This window comes from Podarcis gaigeae (assembly GCF_964106915.1).
Source record: "Podarcis gaigeae genome assembly, chromosome: 4".
Lineage (NCBI taxonomy): Eukaryota > Metazoa > Chordata > Lepidosauria > Squamata > Lacertidae > Podarcis > Podarcis gaigeae.
Window position 1 is genome coordinate 86,472,253 of NC_139677.1, and position 16,127 is coordinate 86,488,379.

At 42.7% G+C, this 16,127-nt stretch overlaps 1 protein-coding gene across 7 annotated transcripts in view; it reads right to left on the bottom strand.

Annotated features, from left to right (window-relative positions):
* Positions 1 to 7,864: 7,864 nt before the first annotated feature.
* The window catches only part of GRIA4 (glutamate ionotropic receptor AMPA type subunit 4), a 232,997-nt gene continuing 224,734 nt past the window's right edge, over positions 7,865 to 16,127 (bottom strand). For 2 of the 7 annotated variants that reach the window (XM_083736359.1, XM_083736358.1), the window contains exons 15-17: positions 13,997 to 14,131; positions 8,684 to 8,824; positions 7,865 to 8,259 (exon numbers count right to left, since the gene is read on the bottom strand). In XM_083736359.1, the coding sequence (XP_083592485.1) occupies positions 8,224 to 8,259; positions 8,684 to 8,824; positions 13,997 to 14,131 (312 nt within the window). In that variant the 3' untranslated portion in view covers positions 7,865 to 8,223. Of the gene's footprint in view, positions 8,260 to 8,387; positions 8,825 to 13,860; positions 14,132 to 16,127 lie in introns of those variants that run through there. The other 5 variants (XM_083736361.1, XM_083736360.1, XM_083736362.1 and 2 more) reach the window with 4 other exon arrangements.

Consider the following 16,127-nt stretch of genomic DNA (forward strand, 5'->3'; position numbering starts at 1 on the left):
TCATTCTGTCACAAACAAGCCACATAATCCTAGCTGGGAATCATCATACACTTTCAACCTGATTGCAACAATCTCCCATTTGGAGTCGTGGTTCAGATAAATAATCTGGCCATGAAGTGGCCATTCAATGAGGCTTTTGCATAGGCTTCTGGTCCTTTGTAGCAGTTTGGGCATTTCCACTGATGTTTACATTGGAGCCTGCTGATTGCCATTACTTGGTTTTCAAGTGAGTGGTACGGGGTGAGTTTACATCATAATTTTTATGTTAACAGAATATATCCTTACCAGTAGAATGATGGAAACATCTGTCTCTAGGCATGGATGGATGGATCTCTGCAACTTGTTTTCTCTTACCGCCCTAGGCAAATTATTAAGCAGTAGATTTCCCAGGGCATGATAAACCCAGCAATGACTTAAAGGCAAACAGGGTTCAAGCCCATGAAGAACTAAGGCCTTATATGAATAATAATTTGCTAATAGTAGTTATAACTGCCATGGTGGATGGGATATTCAGTGATGCCCAAATATTTTCATATATATACACTGGCAATTATATGCCACCAGTTATCAATGGAAGCCAGTGTGGTGTAATGTATAGAGTGAAGGCTGAGATGCCACTGAGACTTGTGTTTTGTGGCTCATAAATTTTGGTTTCAGGGACTTTTACCATTTAAACAGGTGAACATTGATTATTCTCTGACTCCAAGCTGGAGAAAAATGCAGTTCCTTCTCTCTCTAATATACTCATCACACAATTCTTTCTATCCACCATCCAGACACTCATATCCCAAGATTGATGCTCTGGCATAGTATGTGAAAAGAGGGAGGTCTCTACCTTGCAGGTGCCCAACTAAGAAACAGCTTTCCTTTCCTTTCTCCTGTTTGCTACGAGAACAATAGTAAAGCAAGAGGGTGGGAGGGAAAAAGAACGAGTCCGAAGAAGTTTTAAAGTCCATCAGACTGTGGGGTCTGTTGGCTTGGCAGGGTGCAAATTGATTTAGATTGTATAGGCTTATGTTGAGCTGTTTCCCCATTTTTTGAGATGGGGAATATCTTGGTTTACTCTGAGCCATTCTCCAACATGGGAGCCCACCTATTACTAACAAACATGAAACATGAATCTCTATTTGTGAACTTGGACTAGTTGCTATCACTTGACCTCATCTCTTGGATCTGAAGAGAAGATGGGGGGGGGGGCAAATCTGCACTACCCCGAGCCCCTGAACCCCAGTGGATGGGACAAAAATATAAGCAATCCATACACATCATCTCCAGTATTTATTGTTGCAAAACACTATCTGCTAGAAGCACATCAGATGATCATCCACATAATGGAACTACTGTGTGTCAGAATAGCTCCTTAGTGAGGTAATTCACCACCGATAACATTTTGCTTCACACATTGGGCCCAAGAGCTAAACTGATATGCGCTATGCTATATTTTTTGTTTTAAAACTCGGGTGTCTATAATCCTGCTGAAAACATCAACCCTTTCAAAGCCCTTTCATCTTGGTGAAAAATAAATCACCTTGGAGAGCCAATCTTAGAAGTCTTTACATTTTAATATTTGCTGCTAATGAATGCTGATGTCTTAGATTGCCCTGGAGCCTGAACTCCTCTATTTATTCACAGAGCAGACTTTGAATAGCTGACAGCAGAGGTATTTTGTCTGCAGCATTCTGACAGCCTGCTTCCTTTCAAGTCTAAGGAAATGTGGGAGAAACTCACATCTCAAGCACCCATGTCAATCTGGAGCAGGCAGGACTATGTAATACGACATTTACACCTGAGCGAGTTATGATTCCAGCATATTGATTTAGCACACTCACTCATTCTGGGTAGGATGGAGAGAGTTCATGCATTTATGAACCAAAGATGCAGTAGCACACACGGCAACCCCACAGTATATATGCAGTGTGTGATGTGAACGTTGTGTGAGTACAAAGTAGGCCCAATTGATGCAATACCTTCATAATGGTTAACTTATCCCAGAGCCTTTAGGGGAACTGAATTTTTCTAAAGCCAGAACTGCTATGTAAAACATTCATGCTTTAAACAGATGCAAATCCCAGCTCCTCACAGCCATTCCCAGTTTTAGGAAATGTTTTTTCCTGGGTAAATGTTGCTTCTCACCAGTTTCCCCCTTAGTGTGACAATTGGCAATGTATGTGTCCACTTCTGCTTTAATGCAAACTTCCTCTACCCCAAAACCAAATTAATTCAACTCTGGGCAGCGTACACAGCAGTCCTTGTCTTGCTAGCACCCTAGAAGTCTGTATACAAATATGTCGCTACGGTGGTATTTTTTATATTTATTGTATTTAGCGGATGTGGGTGGCGCTGTGGTCTAAACCACAGCCTGTTGGGCTTGCCGATTGTAAGGTTGGCAATTAGAATCCCCACAACAGGGTGAGCTCCCGTTGCTCTGTCCCTGCTCCTGCCAACCTAGCAGTTCAAATCCTACCAGTGCAAGCAGATAAATAGGTACTGCTACGGCAGAAAGATAACAGTATTTCCGTGCGCTCTGGTTTCCGTCATGGTGTCCCATTGCACAAGAAGCAGTTTAGTCATGCTGGCCACATGACCCGGAAAGCTGTCTGCGGACAAACATTGGCTTCCTCGGCCTGAAAAGCGAGGTGAGTGCCACACCCCATAGTTGCCTTTGACTGGACTTAACCATCCAGGGGTCCTCTACCTTTACTTTTTTACCTTATTTATTATAAGCACTTGTCTCGGTAGTGTTAAACTAGCAGGCTTTTGAGCTGAATAGAGCTCTTGTCCAGAGAGGCTCGAAACAATGCAGCCTTTCCCTATCAGGCTCTGCTTGGATTCATCCAAAAGTTTAAATCTAACATGCAATCCGAGGAAATTATTACATAGGAGTCAACATTAGTAGTTAACTGAAAAAGGTAGCCCTTGAGTTTTACCTGTCTCACCTCTGCAATGTGTAGTTCAGTTTGGCTTTGTTCCTGACATCCTGACATGGAGCTTTCTTCACTTCACGCCACTGTCTGTGTCATTAACTAGGTAGTGGCATAAGGACCTGAAATATGTTAAACTGCACATTTCTTTTGTGGGGAGGGATGTTGCTGCAGTGAAATGAAATGACTGCCTTGTGCCCTCTCCTCCCCACCCTCCCCAAAATCACATCCCCCCATATATACATATTGCTTGACAGAACACGTATGTTACAAATATTATAATGCACAGATACACAAAATTATATATACAAATAAAGCAAATGAAAAATGAAAATAAAACAAGCTGGACAAGCTACAAGCACATTGTGATGTTTGAAATGATGTTCTCTACATGTCTCCAGATCTATCCTCCCCAAGTCGTCCTCCTCAGTCTTTTCCTCATCCACTTGTGTTGAGTCACTCTCCTTCATCTTCCCCATATCTCCACTATATAATATCTCTTATTTTGTACCATGCCCAGGACCCAGGCTACACATTGCATCTTCTAACGGAGCGATGCTGCTCCTGAACTTCTTAGGGAGGTGGAACTACTAAGAGGGTCTCCTCTGCTGCTTAGGGCTATAAGCAGTAAGGTGAGCACCTTGAATTGAACCAGAAACCATCTGGCAACCAATGCAGCTGGTTTTAAACAGGGATTGCGCTTTTGGACTATAATCCCCATTATTCCGGACTACAGAACATGCTGGGTGGTGCTGATGGGAGTCATAGTGCAGCAACATTTGGAGAATCACAGATTTCACATCCCATAAATTGCTCTATGGAATAAGGCACGGGAGGGGAAACTTTTGGCCTCACGGGCTTTCTGATTTAGGAAAGGTTTTGTACTGACTCCTGCTGAGCTGAGCAGGGTTTAACCCTCTGGGTGGAGGGGAATTAAATCCGGTTGCTTTGGCTGCATCCGCAGCCCACACAGAATTGAATTGAGCGCATCAGCTGACAGCACCCACTCATTGGAGTAACCTCAGCTGATTGACAGGTGAAAAAAATGGCCTCATGGACCAAACTGGAACCGCTGATGGACCCAGATCATCTTGTGGTAAGGGATGTACCAGGAAGGAATGATTTGCTGCAGAGTTTTACCCCAGTTTAGACAGTATATCTGTGGTACATGCAACATATTACCTGGCACTTTTAATTCCCTAACTTCTGCTATCTCTATTCAGTCTAATGCAGATTGTAAGTCTCCTAAACAAGGACTTGACTGCTCTGCAGGGAGGGTTTAGAACACTATTAATATTATATCAAAATCAAATAGCTGGAATGGTAGCAGCTGTATGTTTGACCTATACTGTAAATGCAGAAAGTACTTTGGTCCCATTTTGCAAGGAATTTCATAGCATATCCTTTCACCCTTCAGTGTAAAGAAGGTGAGGAAGAATTAGCTCAAAATGGAAACAACTTTTGTTATAAATTTGCAGCACTGTACAGAAATACAAAATAGCAGCATTAGAGGCAGTTTTTAATTCCAAAGTTGTTGATGTGTGCATATCAGCAGCTGCATGGATTTGAGGAGTGTTTCTCTGACCCAAAGACTTTGATAAGGGCACGTCCTGTTTTGCTTTTTCAGATGTTGCAAGCGGTGGCCTTAAAGGGACATTTGAGGCACTGTGTTTGTGCTGAGAGCAGCAGAAGATCTGCCTCATTTGTTACTTTCATACATCTTTACAATAAAACATGAAAGAACTATTGTCATCCACAAACGTTTTCCAGAATGGGTTTCCACAGGGGGAGGGGGGAGTGGAGAGAGAGAGAACTCACATTTTGTTGAGTAAAAATAAAACTAATTACCTGATTGGACTGACATTATGGAAACAGATCATAACCATAATTTCTAAACTTTTGTGTCTGTAAGATGGCTTGCTATGGACTTTGCTCGTGTGACACTGCAATCTTGTGATCTGAATAAAAATATATTAATGAAGCTACCAAAACAGTTGGTTATTACGTGGAGCCCAAAAATGGCATGCCTGTATCAAGTTCTTCCACTCCTGTACTGTGTAGTGCTGCCTATCATGCTGCTCTCCATATCTGTTTCCCAAACTGCTTTTTTCTTCAATGAAGCCCATCCCTCTGACCAACCTGGCTTGGTGTAAGGGTGTAGTTCTGCCTACAGACAACTATCCATGCAAGGGAAGGGAGTAGAGGTCTTGGAGAAGTGGAATCTTACGCATTTAAACGTTTTTCACAGCCCCAAAGTTTTGTTTTTCAGTGTCCCTTGTTAGAACTGCCGTATGTTTCTTTATGTCTTGGGATGACAGAATTTGGAGTAATTTTGGGTGCTTCTAAGAAGTACTGCTAGCTGAATGTGTTGTCATTTCGGCATTCTGGAACGTAGCATTCCAACCTGCAGAGGGTTCCACAAACAGCATGAAGACCTACAGTCTGCACAAGTTTTTTCCTTTGGACATTACAAGATGTACCAACAACGACATGCAGAAATGGCTGGGGGTTTGGCTTGGATGTAAGGACTGAACTTGCTGTTAGTTGTCTTGGAGAATTAGCATTGGAAATCTAAAACCATGTGGGTCTCCTTAGAAACTTGGTTCTATATTCTTCAAACGGAGGGGTGGGGAGATCCTGAATTGGGCATCAGAGTATATTTTTCATACTCCAATATTCTTGCAGGGATATATCAATTACTAGCCCAATGCAGGATTTATTAACAGCACAGTTCTTCCTTGGGTTGCACAAATGGAAAAGAAAGAAAGGCATGGATCCCCTTCAACCCATGCTCTTTTTCTGCTAGACCAGGTGGCAGGGATTGGAAGGGCAGAGGGCATTCATACTACCCCAAGAATCCAATAAGAGAATTAGGTGGCACCTACATTTTGTGTTGAGAGACAGCACAGCCTTTCCTTAAGCTACAGATTTGCTGGTGAGAAGAGGGGGAAACTGTTACAAATAGAACACAAAAACGCTGCATGCAGATGTACACAAATTGAGTAGTAAATCCATCGCATAAGTACATGTTGTTTAGATGTACAATTTCCCTTCCTGGATTGGGGTCAGGGGAAGCTAGTTCTCAATTTCCAGCAAAATCTGGCTGCTCATATTGCTGATTGACTGACAACTAACCCATCTTCCTTCCCCCCCCAAGACTGAGTCTCTCTTTGTGTGTTGTTATAAGTTGCAGAATGCACATTTAATTGAATCAAGGTACCTTTGGTCCTTTTTTAAAAAAGAAAAGATAGGTAGCCCTTCTGAACCATAGGGAATCAAGACAGACTACCAAATCAGTATTTGAGTCTGACCAATATGTCCATCAGGGACGCAGGTGGCGCTGTGGGTTAAAGCCTCAGCGCCTAAGACTTGCCGATCGAAAGGTCGGCGGTTCGAATCCCTGCGGCGGGGTGCGCTCCCGCTGCTCGGTCCCAGCGCCTGCCAACCTAGCAGTTCGAAAGCACCTCCGGGTGCAAGTAGATAAATAGGGACCGCTTACCAGCGGGAAGGTAAACGGCGTTTCCGTGTGCGGCTCTGGCTCGCCAGAGCAGCGATGTCACGCTGGCCACGTGACCCGGAAGTGTCTCCGGACAGCGCTGGCCCCTGGCCTCTTGAGTGAGATGGGCGCACAACCCCAGAGTCTGTCAAGACTGGCCCGTACGGGCAGGGGTACCTTTACCTTTACTTTAATATGTCCATCAAGTAGGTTGTGATAGCAAGGGAAGCTGAGCTCAAACTGTAGCAGGGGGAAATATGGATCTGGTCCCAATTTACATGTATGCTTGTCTTGGGATAAATGACAAATGCAACCAACCCATTCCATTAATAAGCAGTGTTTGTGTGGCCGGAAAGAAAAATAGCTCAGGAAAGTGAAAAATTCTTCCCCCCGAGTCTTGGATAGAAGCAACCAAGGGGCCACACATCAGCTGTGAATGTTGTACGTAAAGTCAAAATTTCACAACAGTCCTTGGCTGTTAGTAGCTGCCAACTGCCTGCCACAGCTCAGCCGTAGAGCACCTGGGTTCCAGGTTCAATCCCTGACATCTCCAGGCTGGGAGAGACCCATGATTGAAACCCTGGAGAGCTACCGCCTGCCAGTGTAGACAATACTGGGTTAAATATACCAAGAGTCCATTTAGAAGTCTTACTTTGTGACTGACTGCCTTCTGTTGGGGCTTTGCGTATGATGGAATCCAGCAGATGTGCAGCCCAAAGCCAAGAAAGTGGTTTAGGAACCAGATCCTCAGCAGGGTGTGGACTGTGCCTCGTGACATCTTGGAAGCAAGGGAAATTGCTGAACATAGTTTCCAGTGCACAGTGGTGGGCTTCAGTGCCTTACAAAGCATCCCCCATGACAAGCAGAAGCAGAATATATTATGCAAAACAGAAAGCAAAAAGCTGAATAGACTATGCAGTAGTTGAGTCACCAAGCACACAAGCATAACTTGCATAATGTATGCAAGATACAGAATCACACATTTTTGCTGTTGCGGGATTTGGATTCCCTCAGAGGAGATTTATTTTTAAAGCACAGGATACATATATCCCTGCCTGCTGTACATAGGATTATTATGCTGGAGTGAACCAGTAGCAAAGTCAAGAACAGTCCATTACTTCTCTGGCCAGAAACTCAAGCCCGGTCACACTTCTTGGCGTCAGAATGCAAATTTGTCTCAAATACAATTTGCCCTCAGCTCTATTGACCTGTTGGGAACAGCATTCCTGATAGTCAGAAAACAACTCCAGGTCAGCAGGTATTAAAAGAACGGTTGTTGTTTTATTCTTTTTTGGTGGGTACAAAAACCACAGTTTCTTACACAGAACAAGATTATAAATAATATCGGTAACATGAGTGACCCGTAGTCTCTTTTGATTCTATACTGCAGACTGATGGTGTTCTCTAAACTTATTTGTTGGTTTCTTGTAGTTAGACAGATGCAAATCCATGGAACACGGAATGATGGGACAGAATGAGGATGACCAACAATGTTTATAAAAAAAAGTCTCTGAATTTTATTACAGTGATGACATTTTATATCAATTATTGCAATGAATTGTTCCCTAAGATGGTTAGAAAAAAGAATTGTGTTGTCCTCTACTGAATTTACATCCGTTAAAAAGCAAGCATGTTTCAATATTCCTCTTTTTTCCCCCAAAGAAAAAAGTAATTAATTTCTTTTATTTTATTTTTTCACAGGATTTACATATTTATTTTCTTATCACAGTTTAGTGACTTGTTTCCACAGCCGGACAGTCTTCCCACTGTATAATGTTGATCGTCGGGAAACACAGGTAAGCATGTTCATTGACTTCTATAGCTGTTGGTTCTCCACTTTGCCTAGACAAAGACCAAAAGGTAGCCTTTTCCTCTTGTGTATTCTTCACAGTTTTAATGCGCTAAATTGGCAAGTCCTATTAGTTGGTGTTTTGTTTTTTGAAAGTCCGCTCAAGTGAAATTTGTCACTGTTAATATTCCTGTCCCAACCCCGCCTCCCCCCAACAAAACTAAATTATGATTTTTCTTTTCCTGATATAAAATCTGAGTTTGGGTTTCCGAGCTGAGACCATGCACACACATTTGCTGCTGCTGATGTCTGGCATGCCAAGATGCCCTTCCCATGCTCAGCCCATTTCTAAGTTCATCAATGACATTTCCCCGTGTCGTGTTACAGTCCATGCTGTATTCCCGTCAGTCACTGACACAGTTTAATTAAGGCACTCGGATATTTTTTTGGTTTTTATGGTAGGTCTGATGCAATTACCGCCAATCCCGAACTTTGTCTAATTGCAGTTCCACTGTGTACAGCCTTTGGGCAGTCGGGAGTCAGAATGCGTCCGTTTTCTCCCATGCTCCCTGTGATGGATAATCTGGCTTTGTTTCGTATGGCTTCAGAAAAGGTCAGCTGGGAGGCAGGAGAAAGGACAGAAAGGGAGAGAGGGAGAAGAAGAAAGGGAGGAGGCAGAAAGGAAGTGTTACAATATTTCTGTTCCCCAATAAAACAAGTGCACAGCAAACACCAAAAATATCTAGGTGTAGACATCTGCATTATCACGTTAACTGTTTATATAATAATATGGATATAAGAGCATTTAACACACTCTTTTAAATAATAATCATCAAATTAAAGCTCTAAAAGAGATCAAACTGGAGATTCTCGTTCTGTTAAAATTTAGTAAAAGTCAAATCTCTGTGGGCAAGTGTAAAATGTTACTCAGTTGCCCAGTTTTCCTAGGAATCAATCTCATGTTCCTCCCCACCCCTCCAAATCCATTTTCATGTATATGTGATAGCAGTAAGGCTCGGAATTGTCTCACAAATTAGCTCGTAAATCTGAAGTCTTGTCAAGCTGATATCATCTCGTTTACTGCATTTTTTGAATAAAAAAATTGGCAGGCTTTCTGTATATTTAAATGAAAACCCAGCCAAAGTTAAGCCCCTTTTAGCCCCATTGATTTAAATGAAAACAAAATCCAAATATATGCTTATCTCCACAGAAATAAATGGGACTTAAAAGTGTTTGACTTTAGCCGAATTCTTCCTCCCTTCCTTTCCACTTCTACCTTGATTTCCTTTCAGTTAAAATTAAGGCAAGTTGCAAATACTTAAAAGACTAATAAAAACAACAGCTGTAATAAAAAAAAGTATATACATAATGTGAAGAATTCAAAATCTGTCTCAAAGGCCTGTTTAAATAAATAAATAAAAATGGTTTAGACCTGCCTGGGAGTAACTGCCCTCCTCTGAACTCAGTGGGACTTACTTCTGAGCAAACATGCATAGAATTGCACTCCAGGGCTGGAATCCTATTGGGGGTGAGGTTTGAGGTTTCAGAATGCCAAATCCATGGCAGGCTTTCTTTTAGAAAGAAGCATCTCATTGTTTGCAATTTCTTTCTTTCTTTTTTTTAAAGGCCCATTGATTTGAAACAGGACATTGGCACCACTAAGTTTTGTTGGGCCAGGGCCAAACTCTCCAATAAAATGAGTTTATTTGTTGAAATCATGGCAATAATGTGGCTACACGTGGCATATTATGGGACAAGAGCAACACACACACAAACACACAAGGCCCAAAGCAGGACATTTATGGTGGATTAAGACAATCCCACCCCTATGCAATAACTGAGATTGTCCTGAGAGCACCAGCTATAAGGGTTTGTTGTTTTTTTTGCATTGGGTGGTGCCTACAAATGAGCGAGTGACCCTCCTTGACTTTGCATGCAGAGCATTGGAGGGAAACGTTTAGCTTCTGGGGGAAGCCTCCTGAATCGACCTTGAGAAACGGAACAGAGCGAAAACGGATAGTTGACAAAGATGTGGGACAAAAGAAACATGGCTGACATATCTCTTTGCTTTTTGAGGGATAGGGGAACCTCTGGACCTGGCTGCAGATGCACCCTTTTCTTGCCTGAGAGCTGAGTAAAGCTTTATTATATTCGTTTTATGGTGTTTCTATAATCACCTACGTTAACACAAATCTCAAAGTAGCGTACAAAGGTGAAAACAAGCAAACAGATTGAAAACCATTTAAAACAGAAACACCGAATCATGAGGAACATGGAAAGATAGAGAGCTACTAACCAGGAAAAGACTAAGGAAACTGACATGTTTCTGCTAAAGGATGGAATCACCCAACCATTCATTACTGGACAAGTGAATTCTACATAATCCTAGTTATAAATGAAGCAAGGGGTGGGGTGGGAGTTTAAAGTGCTTTTTGTTTCATTTATTAGAGAGGTTATATGATACAAAGGTTGCTTCCAGACAGCCTGTTCATTGGGCGTTCTTCCTGAATTGTTTAGATGAGGTTTGTGGGGAGATTAGAAGACATTGTCTTTGTATTTGTTCTGAACTGTTTGCAGGAGGGTTAGATGGTGTGCTCTGTCACTCTCCTTATTGCAAAAAGTCTGATTTTGGGCAGAAGCCAGCTTGTTTTGCAAGACCAAAATCAATTTGCCCTCTGCCTTTCTGTCTAGTGATTCTAAGAAGCTATCTTTGGAACAGCCTTCATGTAAAATGGAGGTCATTCACTACGTTACCCAGTGTCCTCTATGTAAAAATCCTAATGAAAAATATCTGGGTTTCGCCACATAATCCCCCCCCCCACACCAAGTGAGTTTATGTGCTTTTTGCTGCCGTGCGTTAAAAACGGCTTAGCACCTTGCACAAATGGGACGCGGGTGGCGCTGTGGGTTAAACCACAGAGCCTAGGACATGCCAATCAGAAGGTCGGCGGTTTGAATCCCCGTGACGGGGTGAGCTCCTGTTGCTCAGTCCCTGCTCCTGCCAACCTAGCAGTTCAAAAGCACGTCGAAGTGCAAGTAGATAAATAGGTACTACTCCGGTGGGAAGGTAAACGGCATTTCCGTGCGCTGCTCTGGTTTGCCAGAAGCGGCTTAGTCATGCTGGCCACATGACCCGGAAGCTGTACGCCTGCTCCCTCGGCCAATAAAGCGAGATGAGCGCCGCACCCCAGAGTCGGTCACGACTGGACCTAATGGTCAGGGGTCCCTTTCTACCGTTACCTTGCACAAGTGGAGCTGCTGCTGGAGAAACAGAAAGAGGAAACTTTCAAGAACACAGAAAGGTTTTGAAAGCTACGTTCCCTCTTAAATTGTTTCTGGCAGGAACAAAAGGTAACAGACAAATGGGCAAGGAAACCTTTTCGGAAAGGGAATCTATACTTTCCCACTCCATGTGCTCCAAGCCCCCTCCCACGTCTTCTTCGCCCCTCTCCTGGAAACCCACCTATTTCTCGGTGCTCTCCAGCTACAGTGACCACACGCCAATCTCTGGTCATACTGTGTTTGTTCTGCATTGTATGGTTCTGTTGTGTATCGGCTGTGCCTTTTGGCTGCAGTCTCCTTGGGGCAGGGGCCTGCTATTTGACAGGCACACTTTGCCTGTTGTGCAGTGCCATGCACGCCAGCACTGCATGAATAAGAATAAAAATAATAAATAGAATGCCTTTCTTTTAAAAGTCTGAGGTGGCAAAATAAAATGCTTAACAATTACAAGCTTACACCTAAGCTTTATTTGTTCTGTGTTTGTTTGTTTTTTTTAATTGCCATATCACTGGTGTTGTGGGTATTATTAAAGTGTACAGTCATACCTCAGAAGTCGAAGAGAATCTGTTCCGGAAGTCCGTTCGACTTCCGAAATGTTTGCCTTCCAAAGCGCGGCTTCTGATTAGCTGCAGGAAGCTCCTGCAGCCAATCGGAAGCCACTGAAGCACCGTCGGACGTCCGGCTTCCAAAAGAATGTTCAAAAACCAGAACAATCACTTCCAGTTTTCAAGCGTTTGGGAGCTGGAACGTTCGACTCCCAAGGCGTTTGGGAGCCAGGGTATGACTGTACTGAGATGTGTGTGTTTTAGGACCCATCCTATTCCTGTGATTTGCTTTAACTGTTTAAATCCTGAATTTTAAATTGTTGTAACCTGCCCTGGGACCTTCTGATGATCAGCATCCTACTATGCACAACTACTTGGAAGTAAGCCCCATTGACTTCAATGGAACGTATTTCCAGCTGAATGTGTACGTAGGATTTGAGCATTTGTACCTTACTACAGTTTTATAAATATTTATGGCTCAAAGATGAAGGGGGGTAAGAAAGAAGACAATCAGTGCACCTGTATGCTTTCCTAAGAGCAGCCACTCTCTTTCCTTCAGTCCTGCGTAGCTCTCTGCTTGTGACAAACAGGGCACTCTTTTTCCATGAGCAAAAACTGCAGTTTTGCTTGTCACCCTGTACTGAAGAATTTTGCCGTGGCCTTCCAAACTGCATGCTGCGAGGCACATCAGTTTCAGCTCGTTGGATTTGTCTTCTTGCAAATGCAGTAAAACTAACTAGCAGCACAATCATATGCATGTAGACTCAGAAGTAAGCCACATGTATTAAGGAGATGTTTTTGTTTTTTAAAAGAAAAACATTGTGAAGCCCTGCTGGATCAAAGCAATGGTCCATGTGGACCAGAGCAAAGGTTCATTTAGTCCAGCATGCTATTTCCCTTATTAATCGGTTGCCCCTTGGGATATGTACAAGCACAGCATGGAGACATTAGCCTTCTCCTGTTGCTGCTCCCAAGCAGCTGGTCTTCAGAACCATGCTATCTCTGATCCTGGAGGCTGCATACAGCCTTATTGACCAGTAGCCTTTGATAGATTTATCCTCTGTGAATTTGCCTAATCTTTTAAAGCCATCCGATGAAGAGGCGGTCACCACATCCTGAGGCATCACCTGCCTCAAATTTGTTACAAACTTATTCCAATGGAACGTATTCCCAAACAAGTAGGGAAAGGATTGCGCCAGAACTCACTAAACAGACTATCAACAGAGAACATCCAAGAACAGAAGAAAGCGACTTCCTCAAAACCAGGTGCACCAAGCCTGAGTCTTGATCCTCCTTCATATATAAAGCACCTAGAATTATTTTTGGAAAAGCCATCTTCTCTTATGTCTGCCTAGGATCTTGCTTGGCCTCATCCTTCATCCAGAAATATAAATGTTCACCATGAAATCTAAAATTTCAAATAATAATAATAATAATAATAATAATAATAATAATAATAATTTATTATTTATACCCCACCCATCTGGCTGGGTTTCCCCAGTCACTCTGGGCGGCTGTAGACATCCCTGCAGATTTTTAAAATATATATATTTAAAACCCATTGTATCCAATATATTTCTATCTCTCTCTATATATATCTTGATGCATTTTTTTAAATAAAAAAGCACCAAAAAAACCACCCCTTGCAATGCAGATGTCTATTAGCAACATATAGGAAAGTATACTAAACATCTGCAGCCAAAATTAACCGAACCGTTTGTTTGTTTTTCCAAAAGAGGAAGCTCTCTCGATAAGCAAGCAGTTACCACCACTGGACAGACAGGGCACAAGACCGCATGACAAGATGATGATGCACCAGCCACTCACTGTAGTAGGGCCCTAAGTCCTACCCCTAAATTTTAACACTCTCGGTTCCATATACGTTGTAACCTTCTCTATAAGTTGCTAAATTCTGGGTATTCTGCGAGGAAGTTGGATTAAAAGTCTGTGCACTCTTTGCCACCTTCATTCTCTTCGCCTCTGCCCTGGATTTGTAACAGAACTCTATCAAAGCCACCAGCATAGCCAGGCCCAGGCCTCCAACCAGAATGTAGAAGACACCCGCAACATTGCTGAGACTCAGGGCGCTCGTCTTGTCCTGGGGAAACAAAAAGGGGTGTGCGTGTCAGATCAGAGGCGCAAGGCGGCCAGAGAGCAAACAAACAAAACAGTACAGTACAAGTACGGAGGCATAAGCGACGGCTTCATTGAAATACACGGGGAAAGGGAGGAGGGGAGGACAGGCACTGACAAACGTCTTCCGAGATAACTGGCCTGCCCTGGCTCGCAAAACAAACATACGTATATAAGCAAACAATTTGTTTTCAGAAGCAAAATGCTACGAAAGATTACATGTGCTTAACCAATACTTTCGGATGCAATTAGCCCCTCGGTAATGAACGGCGGTGAAATAGTCTACCACTATTAACCGCAGCGTCAATAAAGCATATCTATCCTCTCTCGACTCGACGTTTAATGGTGGCCTGAACATGGGGTCATTAGAGGATCATTAAGTAGCCTAAGTGATCTATGGCATGGCTCCTTTTAGGATAAATATGCTCCGATATATTTATTTGGAAAAGAAAACACCAGACCGGTCTTCCAACTGCTGGTTAAATAAAAGGCTAAATTTCTGTTACATTTAAATCACTTTTTAAAATTCAGGCAAACAAATTTCCTGTCACACCTCCTGAGGTTCATGTAGGATGTGAGCTAGGAGACAAATGAGTCTTTCCTCATGAAGAACAGCCTTCGCACTTCCTACTATACTGTTAAAGGAGAAAGTTGCCTAGTTTGGGAAGCAATTGCAGTATGGTGGAGAGGGAGAGGGGCCTGGAGCGTTGGAAATTCAGGGAACAGTCTTGCTGCATCACAAGTCCACAAACAAGCGTAGCAGCACTCTCTGCATTGGGACTACTGGCTTGCCTGGTTTTCTCAAGGTTGTTGTTTAAAGTACTTATAGTTACTATCAGAGGAAGCTGCCTTGTATTGATTCATACTTTTGGTCCGCCTAAGTCAGTGTTCTGCACTGATTGGCCGTGCTCAGGTGTTTCAGACAGGACTCTCTCTTAGTCCTACCATGGCAGAGATTTAACATGGGATCTTCTGCATGCAAAAGAGATGCTCTGCCAATGAGCTATGACCTCTTCTCACTAAGGGACTGCAGTGCTGATGTGGTAAATTGTTAGTGTTAAGTAAGCATTTCAAATTGGTGGATGCTTTCCATCCTGCGAGTTCATGCGGCCACAATTCACTGTCGATTTGAATGAGCGAATGGCATGAACATGAGACTGCACACTTGACATTTCAGGATTTCAGAAAGATGCATGTAATTGTACATCATAATACTTTAGACTTTTTTAAAAAAACGATTTGACATTATACCGCCCATTGCTATACTCCTAATTAAGCAATTTATCCAGGCATGCCTGTAGTAATAAACACTTTTAAAAAAATGGGCTGAGAGTAAGACTTGATTTTTTTTTAATTCTGAGCTATGTGGAATTCGCACACCATGATGAGTGCTGAGTTCAGTTGCTGAAATAGTTTAATTTAAAGATGCATTATTCAATGTTCCAACTAATGGCTGGGCAGGTGTAGGATGAACATCTTTCCATGTTGTTCATGTTTCGGTGGGGGGGATGGGATGGGCGAGGAACGTAACATTTTAATCTGCCTCCAAACTTTTTAGATTTGCAAAACACCATCAAGAGAGATGGCCTTCCTTTTTAAAACGTGGAGTGGCAGGAGTCAAGTTGACATGGAGGTACTGCCAGATGTTGGTGAGGTGAAGGTCCACCAGACATGATCATGGTTACAGTATATTAAATATAACACAATGCAATATCATCTTCAGATCTTGCTATCATTTCTAAGACTGATCAACAGGACCATTCTGAACCTAAGTGGTTCAACTTGGTTAGAGCATGGTGCTGATAACGCCAAGGCTGCAGGCGCGATTCCTGTATATTCCTGCATTGCAGGGGGTTGGACTAGATAATCCTCAGACTCCCTTCTAACTCTACAATTCTATGACTGTAAGTCCATCAACAGAAGACCTTTTAGAAAAGCATGTTCAGTGAGTGCTCCATAAC